This window comes from Emys orbicularis, chromosome 14 (assembly GCF_028017835.1).
Source record: "Emys orbicularis isolate rEmyOrb1 chromosome 14, rEmyOrb1.hap1, whole genome shotgun sequence".
Lineage (NCBI taxonomy): Eukaryota > Metazoa > Chordata > Testudines > Emydidae > Emys > Emys orbicularis.
In genome coordinates, this window is record NC_088696.1 from 40558927 (window position 1) to 40579065 (window position 20139).

Consider the following 20139-nt stretch of genomic DNA (forward strand, 5'->3'; position numbering starts at 1 on the left):
GAAACGACTTGGTTTTGTAGTGCGGACTCTTTGGGAGCACGAGTGGGAGGTGATGAAAGAAACAGACAGGGAGCTTGCAGACTTTTTAAACCGAGCCCAGTTACCCCAGCCTCTCGTGCCTAGGGATGCTCTTTTTGGGGGGAGCACAAACGCTATCCGCCTATATTACAAGCCTAACCCCGGGGAAGAAATCCACTATTATGATTTTACCAGCCTGTACCCTTTCGTAAACAAAACCAAAGAATACCCTATCGGACACCCCAATATAGTCTATGACAAATTTGGGCCCCTTGCAAATTATTTTGGAATTGCAAAAGTTAAAGTGTACCCCCCACGAGGCCGCTCTTTCCCATTGTTACCTGTCAGAGTGGGTGGCAAGCTTATGTTCCCGCTATGCCGAACCTGTGCGGAAACCGAGCAGCGGGAGACATGCACCCATACTGACGAGGAGAGGGCCATCCTGGGGACTTGGTGCACGGTGGAATTGAACGCGGCCATAGCGAAGGGGTACACGGTGGCTAAGATCTATGAAATCTGGCATTTTAATGAAAAATCTGATAAACTCTTTTCAGAGTACATAAAATTACACCTCCGTCAGAAACAAGAGGCTTCAGGGTATCCCAGTTGGTGCACAGACGAGGAAAAACAAAATAAGTACGTTAGCGATTTCTACCAGAAAGAAGGCGTGCATTTACGCCAACACGAGATCAGATCAAACCCTGCTAAACGCCAAATCGCTAAACCTGTTTTTTTAAATTCTCTGTGGGGTAAATTCGGCCAAAGATCCAACCTACCCAACACCAGCATCGTGAGAGACCCTGACGAACTCTTGCAGTACCTGTTCTCCCCCAATTATGAGGTTTCATCCTGCGAGTTTATCGATGATGAAACAGCGTGCGTGTCGTGGAAGCACGCAAAAGAACGGTACTCTGTCTCTGGCAATACCAATGTTTTCATAGCCTGTTTCACCACCGCTTATGCCCGCTTAGAATTATACAGCCTCCTAGACGGTTTGCAAGAGCGGTGCCTGTACCACGACACTGACTCGGTGATATTTGTGAAAAGGGAGGGTGACTGGAATCTCCCTCTGGGGGATTATTTAGGGGACTTCACGAGCGAGATCCCGCCAGATCAACACATCACCGAGTTTGTGTCGGCAGGCCCAAAAACCTATGGGTATAAGCTGTCGGGTGGAAAGGCCTGTATGAAAGTCAAAGGTATTACCCTAAATGTAGCAAACTGCGAAAAGATCAACTTCGACAGTTTGAAAGATCTAGTCTTGGACTATTGCACGGGTCTGCAAGAAAACACCTCAAAAAAGATAGAGGTGCAGCAGCCCTCTATCGTAAGAAACAAAAGCCAGTGGCAAATAGAGACAAAAACCCTTAAAAAGACACAAAAAGTGGTTTACAACAAGAGGGTCTTAGGAGAAGGTTTTAAAACCCTGCCCTACGGCTTTTGGAAAAAGCAATCCACTTAAAGGTTTGTTTAAAAATTCTTTCCCCCGATCGGTTTGTAATTTTTGAGGCACGCGACCTTCACTGAAAATAGCTTTAAAGGCCTTGGATACCTCACCACTCGTCTTGTCTTTTAGGCCTAAGGCCCAGGCATATTTGGATAGAATGTTTATCACTGTTAAGATGTACTTAAAACCGCTGTTGTGTTTGGAGAACCGGTGCATATCCACCAAATCTGCCTGCCACTGCGCATCCACCTCTGAAACAATGGTCTTGTTTCTTTTAAAACATATTCGAGCTGGTTTGTGTAAAGTGTAAGCATCCTGGTCTGAAAGCTATGCTGTTACCTGTCTTCTGTTTAAAGTTTTACTATGCTTTCTGGCCGCTTGAAAAAGAGGGTTGACCCCGCCGAAGCTCCCAACTTCCCCGGGGGGGGGGGGGGTAATATATTTTCTTTAACAGCGCCATCTGTGTAGACATGACTGTTACTGGTACCGTCTTTTACTACCACGAGTATGAAAGGGGACACATTCATATTGACACATTTAAATAAGTTTTATTAATCGCCTGGTTTAACACGACCTTTTACAGCCACCTATAAAATGGATGCCATGACTCCTACCATAAGGGAGTCTCAGATGGTTCATTCTTCCATTTTGTCCTTTTCGGCTTGAGATCTGTATCTCAGACATGAGCAAAAGCAGCTGACGCACGATATGTTTACTCCCACAGGGCTTCCAATGTGTAAGTTCTTAAAGGCCTCTAAAAAGGCAGCGTCGACCTGTTGAGAGATTTTCAGAAAAGAAACCGTGTAAGCACCCCCACTGCTTGTTTTTTTTTTTTTTTTTAATTTATGCAACCCCCAGTTCCTACCCCATTACCCACCCCTCCTCGACCGCCGCTTCTTAAGCATTCATTTACCTGAGCGCCGTCTAATTTACCAACTAGCTCCTAGGACAATCAATACTCCTGGACAGCCACATCCATGATGTGTTGCTTCCCCACTCCCCAGAAGATGGTCTGCAAACAGCCACAGAAGCACTGCCCCTCCCCCAGCCAATTCAGCATAGCGAAGAGGGAACTGCAAAACCAAAACCATGCAGGATTTTTTCCTTTTCCTTAAAAAAGGGGAAATTAAATACAAAATCCACGTTGTTAAGTCTCCTACAGCAACGGTAACACGGGCACTGCCGAGATCCTGCTTGCTTGGTGGGATGTTTGAAAACCAAACGGTAAGCTATGAAGCTACACATATAAAATGAAAAACAGGACGCCTCCTGGCCTTCCTCTGCACGCCAGTGGGCAGGAACTTTAACTGCCCAGCCATCAGTACCAACCCAGCACCCAGGCCATGTTACTGTTAGAACGCAGAGACGCGAAGGTCGGAGGGATATTTGCTGCAGGCCCCATCTCTCTGGGTCCGGTAGTCACTGCGCATGTCAAACCTATGCTTTAACACTGCACAAACCAGTTGTTTTAAAGAGACTGTTCTACCGACAAGCAGTCAGGACGCTCGTTCTGTTTCCTTTCCAGAGCACAGCCGCCCTGCCGCCCTGTGGTGGCTCTGGAGTCACCCTGGGGGCAGAGCCCCTGGGCTGAATTGCCAGCCCCTAGAAATTCCACAGGCTGAGCCGGAAGGGTTTGAAGAGGAAAGCGTGGCAGGGGGAGGCGGCCCATGCTGTTGTGCCTGAAGCAGGCTGAGAGGAGGCAATGGGGAGCCAGGAGAGGAGGGAGTGAGGCGGGAGAGCAGAGACGCAGGTGGGGTGAGAGTCTCCACCGCTTCCATTGATGGGCCTGGTCAGGAGAGACAGGCCATTGCACGGACCCCACCCCGTAGTGTTGGTATTCCATGCTGTGGCAAGAGAGGGTGGGGGGGCCAGTTGTGAGGGTGCTTGCCTGGGACTCTGGGGGTCTGGGTTCCGTTCCCTGCTACACTAAAGACTGCGTGTGTGACCCTGAGCCTCAGTTCCCACACCTGTGTGATGTGTGTGATAGCTCGGCCCGGCCGCGCTGGGGTTGAAGACACGTTCGTTAAAGAATGCGAGGGGCTCAGGGGGCCTCACGGCGTGGCCCGTAGATAGGAAGAGCTCTGGACCGCATGTCCAGGAGCTCAAGAGGGACCAAGGGAGGGATTCCCAGGGTTGGGGTCGCACCATGTTAACTGATGGCTCTGCAGGCCACAGCTGTGAGAGCTCCTCAAGGTTTAGGCCTTGCTGACTTGGTCTTGTGGTGTGTCCTGGCAATTAATTGAAGTGCCAGTGGCTGTGGTGAAAAGCATCAGACAGACTAGGACATAGGGCGGAAGGAGGGCCAGGGGAGAACAGTATAACAAGGAAGAATGGGGAGACTGAGATAAGGAGTGGGTCCAGTGTCTGGCTGTGGAATAGTCTCCAGGGAGCTGCTTGGTTTGCTGAAGGCCAGGCTGGACAGAGCACTAGGTGAGCAGAACTCTGTGTGTAGAGTGACCTGATGTCCTGATTTTATAGGGATAGTCCCGATTTTGGGGTCTTTTTCTTGTATAGGCTCTTATTACCCCCCCAACCCCTGTCCTGATTTTTCACACTTGCTGTCTGGTCACCCTATCTGTGCTCCTCCTTCCTTTGACATAGACTTGTACTCCCGAATCTGAGCTGATGTTCAGGGGAGAAAACACACTTGCCCTCCTGGTTGTGAAGAGAGCCTTGAAAACATGACCCAGGTGTCACTGCTGCAGTTTTGTGTTCCTGAGTCTGCAGACAGCCTGAAACAACAGCTCCGAGAGTAGTAAACCTCCAGCTTTTTAGTATAAATGAAGCTGCTGCAGAATTTTCAGCTGGCAGCACCAGCGTGGGATGGAATGCAGGGTGCCTGGTGCCTACTTTACGTTCAGCTTGCCATGTTGTCTGGCACAGTCACTGTATGGGAGCAAGCTGTCCAGGCAGGCAGGGGGGCTAGCTCTTATGGGTCACTTCCTCTCTCGTTTCTCTGAGACTGGGACCCTCCCTCTGCAGAGCCCCTGTTTCCGAGCAGGGGGTGGTGTCCCCCTCCAGGGATGTGGGTTGGTGGTTGCCTGGATGTGTCATGCCCAGTTGTGGGGACTCAGATGGATGGCAAGCTGTGTGCTGGGAGAACGCGTATTGGGAAGTGCGCTGGGCCACAGCGTGGGTGACTGAGGACGGGGGCCCTAGGCGGGGCTGGCGTGTGCTGTTGTATTTCAGACCTTGCATGGTGCAATGCCAACTAATCTGGTTCATTGTCTTTACAGTGCTGGAACTTCCCAAAGAACTCTCGGAGATGTCTGATCCAACACAAGGTACACTGATCTCTCCCCACCCCTGCTGCCCTGTGCCTGCCTGCCCTCCCTGTGCTCAGGGGAGAAGGGCTCTGTTCTCCCTCCCTTTCTCAGCTCTCCTCTACTGGTCCTTGGCACAAGAAGGAGGCCGTGCGCAGGAGTCCTTTCAGGTTCCTCTCGGGATCTGGTTCTGTAAGGCACCTGCTGGCACCTGATTGTCGGTAGAACAGTCTCTTTAAAACAACTGGTTTGTGCAGTGTTAAAGCATAGGTTTGACATGCGCAGTGACTACCGGACCCAGAGAGATGGGGCCTGCAGCAAATATCCGTCCGACCTTCCCCACAGAGCCAGGCTGTTTGCAGTGCCTGGCTGTAGTCCAGCTCGGCTTCTCTCACGTCCCTAGAGGGATACGGCTCCACTTCCAGCTTACACTGCCGCACTGCGTGAAACAGCCAGCAGGTCCCATCCCGGAGCAGGCTGCGCTCCTGGGGCGGGAAAGTGATGCCCATGGATCTCTCAGCAGAGCAGTGTGAATACCTTAGATGAATGTCCCTACAGAGAGACTCAGTGTGACTGTAACCCTGAGGACTGGGATGAAATTAAGAGGAGAGGGAGGCTAGTTATCAGGAGAATCCTCCCAACAGACTAGGGAACAGTCCCAAGGGAACGGCTGAAAGCCCCCCTGGACTGAGGCACTCAACTGGACAAAGCACTGCAGAAGGGACTGTTAGGGGAGAACCCTGCACCGCTGGCAGGTAACGGGAGGGATAGATGGGGGTCCAGAAGGGACCTCTCGGGTCAGAGCGTCTGCTACCAGCCTCAGAACGCAGACAGTAAACAGCGTCTCACCAGAGAGCCATCTCCGCCAGCTTTTTCACCCTCACCGCCGCCGTGCACACAGCTCCCCTGGGGGTGCAGGGATCTGCCTGCCCCTGCCTTTAGATCCCAGCTTGCAAGGCTTGACTGAAGCCTCTCAGCAGAAAGCAAAGCAGAGCTCAGCCCTGTCTGGGCAGCGCCAACAGCACTTCAGCCCCTTGCCTGCGGCAGAGTCCCCCAAGGCCATACTCACTCTCTGTGGGATCTGGCTTGATTGGCTCAAAGGAGGTAGAGGGATTGGGCAGGACGGAGCTGCTGTCTAGCGAGGCAGATGACTGGAGCGGCTGCGTATCTAACACCGGCGGCTGGCTGGCTGGCGTGGCCACCGAGCTGAGAGGGTCGAAGTCGCTGCTGCTCTTGGACTCTGCTGCCGAAACGCTGCATTCTGTTACACACATGGGAGGGCGGGGCGGATTTCAGGGGACTCCAGAATAAGTGACCCCAAAGCAGCAGCCACAGCCCCCAGCAAATCCAGCCGCTGCCCCCTCGTTAACAAACCTGGCCTAAGTGCAACAGACACTGGCATGTCCGCAGACAGATGGCTTTCTGCCTGGTTCTCTCTCCCCCGGACAAGCCTGCGTCCCTAGCACACACAGACTCGCTGTCCTAAACTCTCCTACTGCCCACAGAGGCTGTCACTGCCCCCAGCACCTGCTGGCATCTTGCTGGCTGAGAGCACTGTCTCCATCACACTCCCAGCCAGCTGGCTGGGAGGTAGCAGAGGGGTCACTGCAGTGAGGGGACGGCCAGCCTGGCCCCAACCAGAACAGGAGGTAAGGGCTGGAATTTACTGACTCAGTGCTCTAGTCATTGCACTTCAGCTCCCATATACACCCACAGCCCACTGGTCGTGGAAGACGTAGGGCGGAGCTGGGAGGATCCAATGGACTACAGAACAACTCTGGCAGGGACGGGGGAGATCCACGTTTAGCTGTATCTGGACATTCGGAAGCATTCCCATATGAACTCCAAAGTGCTTCTAAAAAGCCTCCCCCATTCCTAGCTGGTACCTTCCCACTCGCCTGGCCACCAGCCCACTCCTTGCTCACCTGGGCTCGTTGTTTTCTGTGCAGCCGGGCTGTGGTCCTGAGTGCTGGTCGGTGTGGGCGTGGACGGGTGCGTACTGCTGGGGACAGATGCCTCCTGGAAGTGGGCAACAGGCGATCTCTGTGGTTTAGCGGGCACGACTGGCTGGCACTGAATGAGGTCTTCAGGGGGAGGGACAGGGAGCACCACAGGGGGGGAGCTCAAAGCATCTTTGTTTACGAGGAGGACATCAATTGGACCACTAGTGCTTTTCAGATGGATCTGATATTTCTTCTGTCCATTCAGGCCCTGAGGAAATCAGGAAGCAAAGTACCCAGATACAATTAACAGCAGTCCTCAAAACAGGACTTTAGCTTCCCGGGGCAATATCCACGCTCTGGAATGGCTCAGCATGCTACAGGAGCTCCTCCCTCCCTCAGACAGCTGCTCCCTCTCCTCCCACAGCTACCCCTACTCCAGCACACTCGGAATGATCCTCCTTCCCCCAACAGAACAGCAGGCAAGCCATGCCCACATCCTTCCAGGAACTCCAGCCAACCCAGGCCACCTCCATCCCAGCCTGATCGAACACAGCACCCACCTCCGGAATGGGAACCTCCAACCGAGTGCCCGACGGGGCTCGAATTGCTAGGAGGGTGTCTCCTGTGAAAACAGACTGGTCAGCGCTCGAAGGGATACCTCTGGCTGCTGGGCCCACTGTGGGTTGTCGTTCACCCAGCCCCTCCCGGGAGAACTCCTGCGCACTCCCACCAAGTGGTGGGAGTGCCTTCCTGGGGAATCACCATCCATCCTTCACAATGCACCCCTGGCCCAACACACTAAACACAGGGGAAACTAAACACAGAAAACAGAGCGCTACGGAAGAAGCGCACGCACTCAGACGTCATGGAGGTCCCTCCCAGGGCAGGACCAGGATGATCCGAGAACACTTTGTATGGGTATCCTGAATGGCATGCCCTTCCTCCTCCCTGGAGAGTCCCCCTCTTGCCCCAGCACTGCAGCTCAGCCCTCTGACACAGCCGGATTCCCGAGGAAGGGCTATTCTCTGCACCAGGCCCCAGTTCAGTTTCCACAGTCACCAAGCCAAAGGAACAGGGAGTTATGTGGATTAACACTGTTTGCGCTGGTTTTTAAACGTGCCCCATAGCCACTAATGAAACGGCCAACAGGACAGCAAGCAGGCCGGGAGCGAAGCTCAGAAATCAGACAGACGCTGAGTCCAGCGATAGCTGTGAGTAGGGCCAACACAGGATCGCAGACACTTGACTCCAAAGCTTTCATCCTTTGAGAGAGAGAGAGAGAGCTCAGATATGACCTCCAGGTAGCTGTCCTAGGACCCTGCCAGCGATTCAGAGCTCTTGTGTCGAGTGCTAGGACTCTGGTAGCAAGAAAAGAGGGTTTGAGCGTCTCCAGAGGAAAAGGGAGCTAGGGGCAGGGATAGAGACCTGTGCAGGGAGTGACCCCAGAAACAGCCAAATTCAGGTCAAAGTTTATGTGAGTTATTGAAGTTAGCAAGAAAGGGACACCAAAAAGGGAGCAGTCGGGGCCCATACCCAGCATGTGCCGAGCTGAGCTGGGAATGCCACTGCCTTGAAGAATCTTTGATGTTTAACACCTTTCTTTCCAAAGATGTGCACGTAGTCATAGGAACTGAAAACAAGTCAGCTTTGTGCAATATCAAGCCACCAGTAAGCAGGAAATTCCCAGCATTCCTGCTGCTCCTGTAGTACTAATTTAGCTACACTGCACACCTTCCGTCAGCTCTGGCTGGCACCAACACCACATGAGTTCACGTTTAACACAGAAAACAAGACTAGAAGTTGTGACGAAGTGGGGGGTTTTCTTGTTTTCTGTGGAGTTTCAATGGTTTGCATGCGGACAGGGTGGGACTCAGTTTCCCTGGGTGTTACTGGTTTAACGAGGTGAGGGGAGAGGGAGTGTGTTTTGCAGAGGACCGGAGAGAGGACTTGGGGACCCAGCCGATGGCCTGGGTGGATGGATACCCCAGCAACCGGTGACCTGGCGACCCAGAGGCCCAGCTGAGGAGACGCAGCCAGTTCTGGCCAGTGGGCGGACAATGGGCTGCAGAGTGAGGACCCAGTGACCTAACCAGCCGGTTCCAGCCAGAGGACAGAAGCGAGGAGAGGAGGCCCCGGTTTACAATCCTGTTTACCTGGAGAGAAGACAATGGACAGAGGCGGGGCCTGGGGCCGGTGATCTCAGATGCCCAGCTGGGAGCAGGGGGGCTCTGGGCTGGAGAGGGGGAGCAGGCAGAGCCCACCTGGATGCAGAGAGACTGGGATGTGCTGTGGTGAGGGAGGCCAGGCCTGAGGCCCTGAGAGTTTCCTGTGCTGTGTTCAACTCTCAATAAATCCTCCTGTTTTATGCTGGCTGAGAGTCACTCCGGTCTAGGGAACAGGGTTGCATCAACCCCTTCGGGGGTGGAGGCCCCGGGGGTCCAGAGCGAGTGGACTCCCTGAGGGGGCCCACGGCAGAGACAGACGTGCTAAGGCTCAGAGAGGTGCAGATCCAGGAGGTGGAGGGGCCTGACCCCGAGAGAGAGTGGACCCCCGAGAAGGGCTGTCGCACTGAAAGGGGCACCCCCCACGGACCGCACGGGGCCAAGAGTGGGCACGATCGGTGAGTCCGTGACAGAAATATCATACCCATGCAGCACAGCTGCACTCATGCTGGCCTCTGGGTGACTGACATTTCAGCCTTTACATGGCACGAATTAGTTTTTGGCCTTTAACTTCTAATGGTTTATTAATAAAAATAGGTAAAAGGGAGGAAAATCCCAAAAGCCACAAAAAAGGAAGAACAGTGGGAGAGAAAGTTCTTTGATCTCAGCCCAGTAACTAACGGCTCTCCTTGTAAATTCCCTGGCCCAAAGCAACCTGGCTTACAAAAGTTATTGCCAAATCTTGTGGCGTTTGAAAAGTGAAGAATTTTCAGCAATTTATCCTTACCAAATACATCTTTAAAACACATTAAAATATGGACAGAAGAGTCCTAAAGTACATGCTTAAATTCCAAACTTTCAATGTTACTACAACTATTGAAACATGTTTCAAATTTGCCTTGAACTTTAAATCTCAAGAAACAAGCCAAGTCTGATGTTTGTGCCTTGATCTTTTTCGAGTTTGAGTGAAAATTTTAAGCTAGCGACATAAGGTAAATTGGTATTTTTTCCACTCAGTCTAAGAAACAGCGCAACCTATTTTCATTCAGTTTTTCAAAACAAATTCACATTTGAGATAGGGCCAAACATGGGAAACTTCAGCCCACAAGTCATTTCCTGAGAAAAGGGGGCAAGGTGGAATGGAAGTTGGAATTCAGCCTGAAGTACAAGGCTGTGATATAAGAGACCCAGCAAAGCATCACCAAGAGTGGAAAGTCAGATCTCCTACACAGAGATCAGCTTCACCCCTGGGAGGCCAGCTGGGATCACCCTGTAATACCACGAGGAGACAGGCTGAGATGTCTGTTTTAAAACAGCTGGATAATTCAGATCCGCTCCCAAAAAGACAATCGGTGACCTTGAGTCCAGCTGCAAGGCCTTCCCACTGCAGAGTGAGGTTTGGCTTCAGATGTAAATCTGCTCTGAAGAGCAGGAGTGACAAGCAACCGCTGAACTCTTTTAGACTTGGGCTCTTGCACCTCAATTGCCTCCCACGCATAATGGCTACCACACAACATTTGTCTACTTCTGTCCCATCACATCCTCCCATGCGATTACAAGTTATTTGGTGCCTTACATTTTCCTGGTGCGTTACACAATCCCTGCCCCAAGGAGTCAGAGACCAGACATGGCACAGCAGGAAAGCTGAGGGTTGCTGTGCACAAGTTACTGGAAGGAAAACAAGAGAAGCTTCCTGGAAGAAGGTGGCTCTTGAGGAGAAGAGAGAAAGAGCTTGGTGAGTAGGCAGAGAAACTGTTGCAAGCCCAGGAAGCAACATGAGGTCAGGCACAGAGTCAAGAGAGGGGAGGACAATGGAAGGTGCGCTAAGGAAAAAGGACTGGGAGGAACGCTGAAAGAAATAGGAGCAAACAGTCGGGGGAGGCGAAATCATGTAGGGCCTTGGATCTACCAGGGCCTTTGAAATAAAGGCATTTATTTGTACAAATGAGGCAAAGAAAAAGGAATGCTGGCTCTTCTCAGTCATATGCAAAGGCCTCCAGCTGGCAAGCAGCGCATCTCAGCCCTGGGGAGGGTTCTGCTATGGCTTCCCTAGGAAGGGATGACCTGCCAAGGAAAGCTGAAATCCTGCAATTAAAAACTTGCCCCATGGGATAACATGGCCCCAGATACAAAGGGACAGAGCAGACAGCCCCCTACTACAAGTGTGCTCTTGGAATTCTATGGTCTACACCTTGCACAGAACAGTCCCACTCCCAGATAGGACTCCTCTGACTGCAAAGATGCAGCTTGAATTTAGTGGCAGCTGATCCCTGGGGTTGTGGGAGAAGATGCAGGACTGTCTCTTCACGGAGGACACAGAGAGCACATCTTGGGGACCAGCCATCTCCCTCCTGGGAAATGGGGGAGCACAGCTGGGACAGCCAGGTAGGTCTGCTGCCTCAGGCCATGGGAGATTAGTCAGGGGCCCAGCACCATCTCCTCACCTGTGAAGCACTTGCAGATATCTTCGTGCGTCACATAGGCTAACGTTCCTGTGGTTAAGGAGAAAAGGTGCAGCTTCCTGTGGGGACACAGAATTCAAAGAGCACCTGGTGTAGTGTCTCCTTCCTGCATGCAGACAATGGAATTCCTAGAAGAAGCTAAATGCCCGCACCAGAGCCTCTGAAGTGGTCTGCAGAGGAGGTCTACCTGCAGCAGGGTTAGCACTCACAGAGACCACCTGCCTGAGAATGTAGCACTGATGAGTCAGAAAGAGGCATTTCTGTCCCGAGTCTGTACTGAAGCGATGCCTCAACATGGTGCTAGGGGACACCACAGGGACAAAAGTGATCGCTGAACCTCCTAACACACCTTCCCCAAAGGTGGAGCAGTCCCCAGTGGTCCTGGGGAAATTCCAACCCAGCTGATTACACTTGCCTCCCCAAACATTCCCTGCAGGGGCACATGGATAGTTTGCTTTACTTGCTGTTGGGTCATGTTACAGCACGCTGTTAATCAGCTGCTGTGTGCTACCCCAGACGTGGATGCATTCAGGGCTGGCTATTATTATGAATTATTTGTCCGAGCGTACTCCCAGGAGCCCATCCTGCTAGGTGCTGTGCAAGTTACATTTGTGCAATGCCTTGCGGGATTTGATGAGAAAGTGCTATAGACATGTAAGCTCATTAGTACTGGAGGGAGAGGCAACCGTCCCTTCAGGCCCAGCCAGCCTGCAGCCAGCCCAGGGGGAGGAAGAGGGAGAGCAGCAGGAACCGAACCGGGAGCTGGGGGGGCTGAAAGGATATCTGCTGTTCTGTACGTCTTCGGTGACGTTTTTAATGCTCTGCTGGACCCACATCTTCTGCTGCTCCAGCTCCTGTTCGCGCTGCTCCAGGTCCTCTATCTCCGCCTTCAGCTCAATGAGTTTGTGGGCTATCTCGCGGGTGTTGCAGCCCGGGCCCACACCTCTGTGCAGACAGAGAGAGGAATGAGTGGCCCAGCCTCATTAAGGGAGAAAATCAAATTTGCAGAGGGCACTGACTGCACCGCCTTGGAAAGAGGAGCCACTCCCAGCCCTCTCCCGACACACAGAGATTGGAGCCCAGCTCTTCCACACCTCACCAGCTCCCAGCAGTGCCAAACCCATTCTCCAGCACCATAGCTAGAGCCCCAGCTCCCCTCACCTTCTCCCATCGTACGCCAGGGTCAGAGGCCCCAGATCTCCCATCTCCCCACCAAAGCCTCCTTCCAGCACAAGAGGGTCAAAGCCTACCCTCCTACTGGGGGAGGAATCCTTCCTCTCTCAACACCAGGGTAAGGGCTGGAGGCATCTGTTCTGGTCAAAGCCCCTGCAAGTAGCTAGCATGCACCTGAAGCAACACCTACATACCTCAGCTGCTGGAGAAATGGCTCCCGTGTCTACACTAGCATTTCCCCCTCAAATTCCCCACAGCCGCTACCGGTACAGCTCAGCTAGGGGAGCGCTAGCGTAGACCAGCTGGCAGACACTGCACTCAGAATGCCAACCGAAGCTTGAAGCCATGGCTCTACTACCTCTGCCACCATTCCCGCCGCAGGTGGAGCTGCGCCAGCAGTAGCAAGGGTGGGAAATTTCAGAGGGGGAAACGGGGAGTGGATTGTGGGCAAGGCCTCAAAGTGAGAGGAGCATTGAGAGGAACCCTTCTCCCAGAATCCCCCCACACTTCTCAGAGCATCTCAGTCACTCACTTCCACTGGATACTGTTCTTGGATTTCTTCTCGATCAGCCCAATGCCCTCCAGAACATTTGTGATGTCGTAGATTCGCCGTTTCTGCCGCACCGCCAAGGTATCCGCTGCCTGGGGGTTAGAGGTGGATGGCTAACTCCAGAAATTCCCAGTTACACTCTGCCCCCCACGGCCACGGACATTACATCACCCCAATTACAGATCAGCCCCCCCTGCTTCCAACCGCATCTCCTTTGTGCCCCCACTTCTCAAATTACAGATCAGACACTGTTCCCAGGCACATCGAAACTATCACTGATCTGCCCCACAATCCAATTTCTCATCCCACTAACACCTCATCAATCACAGACCAAACCCAACCACCTCCCCAGCTCCTTTGGATTCCATGCGGATGGCTCATCTCCATGACATTGCCATGTTGGGAGGGGAATACACGTTACACCCATTTGGGGCTAGACGTTCACGTTCTAGGGAAGCTTGTGTGGCAACCTGCAAACTGGATGCATGCTCTTGACTGGTCAAACCCAGAGGGTAAGAAGGACGGGAATGGGGAGGTGTGGGGGAGAGAGAAGAAAGTGGGTCTACTAAAGGCAACAGTTCTGCACTGTCAGGGAGATGGGCTGGATAGTCCCACAGGCCTTTTCCACCTGACTTCCATGACGCTGGGTGGAAAGTGTCACCGCCTGCCTCAGGTGAGCCGCCAGCAGCTCTCAAATGGGCATTGTTCAGCCCATGCACAAAAAGCCGCCCTCAAAATTTCAGCCCCCGGCTCTATTCTTTTTTTAAGCAGATTAGGGAGGGTGTGATGAGGCAGCTCTTGTACTACCCAAAGTTCTCCGATTTCCTTGACTCTCTTGGATGTAGGGCCCAGTGTCCACACAAGAAGGTTCCACTGGTGGAACTGTCCTTCGGTTGGCAGGAACTGCTGCACGTTAACACACGAGTCCCTTGACTCCAGCTCCCATCCCAAGTAACCCCGCATAAGTGGGTATTACATCGGTGCTGGGCCAATGTGGACGCATCACCTGTCTGTACTAACAAACCCAGTGCCACACTGCACTGGATCTTGCAGAACAGACACGTCTGGCCACCTTTCTACACAGCAGTGCTCCCGAAGCCACTCATCTGTTCCAATGATGCTGACAAACGTGACTCCCATTTGCCAGCCATTTCTGAAGCAAACACACACCACTTTTCTGACAGAATGTAAACATATTTGATCACCTCCTGCATATGCCTGAAGCCAGACAGAGGTCACCAGTGTGAACACACACAGCTGGTGTGATATATATGGGTGTAACTCCACTGATGCATGTTGCACTGGTAGAACTTTCATGTGTAGACAAGACCTAGGTTTAGGCACGGGTATGAGATGGAGACTGTGTTGCTTACTCTGAACAAAGATCTCCAATGGACAAGGATAAAGCGTCTATGCCAATTCTCTACCCATAAGCTACCTTCAATACCACACAGTACAAGGCACGGATGACTCCTCTGCAGGCCACAGCAGAGGTAGGTATGGCTGTGTTTGCTTAGCTCTGTTATTTTCCCTCCCAAGACAGAAAGGCAGTAATGAGTAATTGTTGATCTGTCTCAAGGGCTCCCTGATGGAGGTACCACAGAATTCTGGGAAGAGAGTGACAGCCTTTGGGCTGTATTTAATAGCAGGATACAGAAGACAGGTCACTCTGCATCTCTGATTCACTGAACCTGGACTGTACAGGCACTTGGACTTCCCACTATCTGCCCATGAGTGGAGCCTCAGTGAGAGCAAGATCCAAATATGACCGAAGGGTGACGCAGCAGAGAGGATCTGTTGGAGCTGTTCCATTGGGGCTGGGTGGCGTGGTGGCCTGTGCTGTACAGGGCTCAGATGAAATGACCTAGTGGTCCCTTCCGGCCTTAAACTCCATGAAATATTCACTGGGCCAAAGAAAGAGAGAATGACTCTATAGCCCAGTGGTTCAGGCATCCACCTCAGTCCTAACCACCATGCTATTGGCTACACTGAGGTCTCTCTCTCGGACCGGTTCTGAAAAACCTGCCTGACAAAAGTTTCCTCACAACGGACAGGTTCTGTGAAAAGCTTCACTTTTGACAAATCAGCATGTTCCAGAAAAACCAAAACAAAACCCACATTTGATCAACGAAATTCTGACCAGCTTGAGAGGAGTTCTGCTGCATCCTAGCCACGCCTGGATGCAAAAGTGCTTCCTTCGCTCGGCACTCAGCCAGCAGGCCACAGCCCTTCCCAGATCTATTAAGCCTCCTGTTTTCAGTCATCCCTCCCTGAGCTCCCAAGTGGATGACTACATCCATGCCTGCTGCCTAGAGCAGCAATTGCAGCACTGCAGATCCCAGGGAGATTCATCCAGCTCCCTAGCGTGCCTCTGCCCAGACAGACGACCCCAGAGACAGACCCAGTTCTGAAGAGTGAGCATTCATTCCACTGTCTTAGTTCTCTGGACAGTGACGCAGCTGGGAGCTTCTCCCCGTGGCCACCACCGGAGGTAAATGACATCACCTCTACTGACCTGGAGGATGCCAGTAGCCTCTCATAGGTGCCAACAGTTCTGGGAGGAAGATGCCCACCCCAAATGTCACTTCAGCACCCTACCCCCCCCCCCCCCCACACACACACCCCCCAACATGATAAGCAGCAGCTCCCAGGGGTAGAGGCTGCTCAGGGGGCTGAGAAGGCAGGCTGCAGCCCAGCACCATGGAAAGACATTCAGCTTAACCCCCTCACAGCCCCATTCTCCCTCTCTCCAGGCCCCATCCTGAGCTTCAGTTTATCCAAAGCAACTTTTTTCATATTGAATCTCCCTCTCTGCCCCCCAAAATCGTCCGTGTTGAAAAGGCTGCTCACCAGGGTGCTGTGAGCTGCACGTCAGTGATCTAGGACATGGTGGGGTGAGACAGCTTTGGGGACAGACTGTGCAGTGCGCTTTTGTGATGCATAAACATGCCGCTTGGTGTCAGTGATGTGAGAAAATGCATGTTCATCTCATCACTTACATGCAATCTCCAGCGCTTCAGCCAGAAATGGTCTGATTGCCTCTCTGCTCCTCACCTCCCCAAGCATCCAGGCCTTTATCAGCTCCAGGCTGGAGGAGGCAGAGTGCTCTACGAGGGGCTAACCCTAAAGATCATTTGGAAACTTCAGCTAGTGGAGAACTGCCCGCCCCGCTTGCTTAGCAGCGCTTTCCCTGCGCCCTGCAGATTGCACTGGTTTCCTGTCAGGTCCCGGATACAACGCAAGGGGTTGATTTTGATCTATGTATCCCTTTCACGTTGGGGTCCTGCTGAATTTAGTGCTGTTTCTCTGTGTTGCAACCTGAGACGAGCCGCCGTGCTAGGGCTGGCAGGTCCTGGATTTGATCCGGGATATTATGCTCTCAGCGATCGGACCTTTGACTCTGGAAATTGCTTCCCTTGTAGGTGGGACACAGACCGGGTATGTTGGCCTTCAGGGCACACTGGAAGAGTTTTTCTGGGGCAGGGTTTTGGCTCTTTTGCAAGGGTGGGGGCAACTCCCTTCACGTTGTGTCACTATGCATTTATGATAGGGAAATTTACATATTTATAAATACTTACTCCCTAGAAATATGGCTGATACTGAGGGCTCCACCCAGGCCCTGCACCCCTCCCCTCTGCCCACAGCCCTGCACCCCTCCCCTCAGCCCCACACCCAGCCCCATGGCACTAATCACTACTTCCCCCAGTGCACATCCTTCCAGCCTAGCACCCAAGGGCACCAAACAGGGCACACCTCAGCCTGGCCTCACAACAGCTTGGGCCCTACACAGCCACCACTTGGCAACCACTTCACACCCTACAGATACCCCCCGCCCCTCCGCAACCTCCCATGGATACATACCCCCCGTCCGCTGATGGACAGATATCCCCCTGCCCCCTCTCAATGCCCCCCCCATGGATTGATACCCCTGCCTTGTCACAAATAGCTACCCTATCCCCTGCAGCCCCCCCAGACACCCCATGGAGAGTTGCCCCCCGCTCTCACCCCCCAGCTAGCCCCCCTCCCCCACAGGACAGCCCCCTCCCCCCGCTCTCGCCCCCCGGGACAGCCCCCTCCCCCCGCTCTCGCCCCCCGGGACAGCCCCCCTCCCACACAGGACAGCCCCTCCCCCCGCTCTCGCCCCCCCCAAGGGACAGCCCCCCTCCCCCCGCTCTCGCCCCCCGGGACAGCCCCCCTCCCCCACAGGACAGCCCCTCCCCCCGCTCTCGCCCCCCGAGACAGCCCCCTCCCCCCCGCTCTCGCCCCCCGGGACAGCCCCCCTCCCCCACAGGACAGCCCCTCCCCCCGCTCTCGCCCCCCGAGACAGCCCCCTGCCCCCCGCTCTCGCCCCCCCCGGGACAGCCCCCGCTCCCCGCCCTCGCCCCCCGCCGGGCCGCACCAGCTTGAGGTCCAACACGCCGTCCTTGGCCTCCTGCAGCAGCGACACGAACTTGGTGGTGAGCAGCCCCAGGCTCTTCTCGTGCCGGCTCGGGGCCCCCAGGGGCTGCGGCCCGGACTCCGCCATCTGCCTCCCCGCGCCGGCTCCTCCGGTCAGCCCGGCCGCTTCCGCTTCCGCCCGCGGGGCACGACGGGAGCCCGCCGGAAGAGCCCCGCAGCCGGGGCGGGGGGCGGGGCCCGGGTCCGGCCCGTTGCCATGGCGAGGGCCGGGCCCCCTCGCGCTGCTGGGGCCGCGTCGCGCGCGGACCCTCCCTCGGGCCACGGGGCGACACGGGCCAAAGCCCGGCGCCGGGGCAGCGCCACGCGTGTCCCCCGCCGGGGCCGGGGGGAGCGATGCCTCGTGTCCGTCTCATCCCGCCCGTGCGGATCCCGGGGCGGGGGGGACTGACCGGACCCAGCCCGGCGGCTCTCGGCCTTTCCAGCCGCTGCCCCCCCCAACCCCCCGCGGGGTCTGGTTTGTCCCCTGCGCCCCCACGTTTCACCCCCTGTGAGCCGGCTCGCAGCGTCAGTGCTGGCCTCGCGCGCCGGGCTGGCCCGGGCCGGTGTCACCCATCAGTGTAACAGCCCCTGGCACCGACCCCCGGGCCGGTGTCAGCCATCAGTGTAACAGCCCCTGGCACCGACCCCCGGGCCGGTGTCAGCCGTCAGCGTGACAGCCCCTGGCACCGACCCCCGGGCCGGTGTCAGCCAGTGTCAGCCATCAGTGTAACAGCCCCTGGCACTGACCCCCGGGCCGGTGTCAGCCAGTGTCAGCCATCAGTGTAACAGCCCCTGGCACCGACCCCCGGGCCGGTGTCAGCCGTCAGCGTAACAGCCCCTGGCACCGACCCCCGGGCCGGTGTCAGCCGTCAGTGTAACAGCCCCTGGCACCGACCCCCGGGCCGGTGTCAGCCGTCAGCGTGACAGTCCCGGGCACTGACCCCCGGGCCGGTGTCAGCCATCAGCGTAACAGGCCCCGGCACCGACCCCCGGGCCGGTGTCAGCCGTCAGCGTGACAGTCCCGGGCGCTGACCCCCGGGCCGGTGTCAGCCGTCAGTGTAACAGCCCCTGGCACTGACCCCCGGGCCGGTGTCAGCCGTCAGTGTAACAGCCCCTGGCACCGACCCCCGGGCCGGTGTCAGCCGTCAGCGTAACAGCCCCTGGCACTGACCCCCGGGCCGGTGTCAGCCATCAGTGTAACAGCCCCTGGCACTGACCCCCGGGCCGGTGTCAGCCGTCAGTGTAACAGCCCCTGGCACTGACCCCCGGGCCGGTGTCAGCCATCAGCGTAACAGGCCCTGGCACCGACCCCCGGGCCGGTGTCAGCCGTCAGTGTAACAGCCCCTGGCACCGACCCCCGGGCCGGTGTCAGCCGTCAGTGTAACAGCCCCTGGCACCGACCCCCGGGCCGGTGTCAGCCGTCAGTGTAACAGCCCCTGGCACTGACCCCCGGGCCGGTGTCAGCCGTCAGCGTGACAGTCCCGGGCACTGACCCCCAGGCCGGTGTCAGCCAGGAACTACATAGGAACTTGTAGTGGTACTAATGCCCCTGTCTGCAGAACTGGGGGGTGTCACCATTAGTAGGGTTACCAGCTGGCTGGTATTTGACCAGCCTGGCCGGTATTTTTATGGATTTGCCAGTTGCCAGATAAATAATTTAATCTGTTGGGGTTTTTTTTACATGGGTCTAAAGATTTGCATGATTATCACAATGCACCGGGATATCTAATGTTAAAAGTTTCTGTGTCCAGCTAATGATGCTGCAGTGTTCCCACTTCCGCAGTTTAAGTGAGAACAGATCAAAACTGCTGAAAATACATCAGCTGTCTGCCCACCGACAAGCAAATGCACCGCGCGGGTGTGAGAGAGGGTTTGAGTCAGGCGAGAGCAAGGAGACGTGCGAGGCATATTAAATAATGGAAGATCAGTGCAGTGGTGCGAGTGATCCTACTACTATATCACTGAAAAAAGCCCTTGCATCAGAAACTGCACATTCAGTGACACCTGGTGAAACTAAACAGATTACAGAGAAAAACAACGAGGAGTCCTTGTGGCACCTTAGAGACTAACAAATTTATTTGGGCATAAGCTTTCGTGGGCTAGAACCCACTTTATCAGATGTATGGAGTGGAAAATACAGTAAGCACATTATTTAAATACAGTATTATTTAAATACAGATAAATACAGTATTTATCTGGCACCTGCTTACCGTATTTTCCACTCCATGCATCTGATGAAGTGGGTTCTAGCCTACGAAAGCTTATGCCCAAATACATTTGTTAGTCTTTAAGGTGCCACTAGTACTCCTTGTTGTTTTTGTTTGTACCAGATAATGCACAGCTGCTGCCTCTGAGCATCAGCTCCAGGAAATGCACAGGGAGTGAGAAAGGGGACTGGACAACACCCAGGGAAATTGGATTAAGAGAACGCAGCCCTGGATCAGGGCAAGACCCCGGGGGATTTAAAGGTGACAGAACGTGGGGCTGAGATTGTGAACAGCCACAGGGACTTCAGGGTCACAGCATCTGTGGGGCTGGGCTTATGGAGCCACACAGGGAAGGGGAGGGGTTTGATTCATAGTCACTGGGCCCAGAACAGTGCATAGATGCACATTGCTGCATTCTAGTCCCTGCTGTGACTGTGGATATTGCTGGACACAGCCTGACTTATTCCAGAGTCAGAG

The 20139-nt window shown here is 54.6% G+C and overlaps 1 protein-coding gene across 1 annotated transcript; it reads right to left on the reverse strand.

The window, feature by feature from the left end:
* Positions 1-2000: 2000 nt before the first annotated feature.
* LOC135888792 (transcription factor E2F4-like) lies at positions 2001-17557 on the reverse strand. Its single transcript, XM_065416577.1, has 8 exons — positions 17418-17557; positions 13001-13110; positions 12079-12240; positions 11278-11321; positions 7232-7293; positions 6654-6939; positions 5798-5989; positions 2001-2238 (listed from the first exon to the last, which is right to left on the reverse strand). Exons 1-8 carry the CDS (start codon positions 17541-17543, stop codon positions 2210-2212), a joined length of 1011 nt encoding a protein of 336 aa, XP_065272649.1. The 5' UTR covers positions 17544-17557; the 3' UTR covers positions 2001-2209.
* Between the last annotated feature and the right edge of the window lie 2582 nt (positions 17558-20139).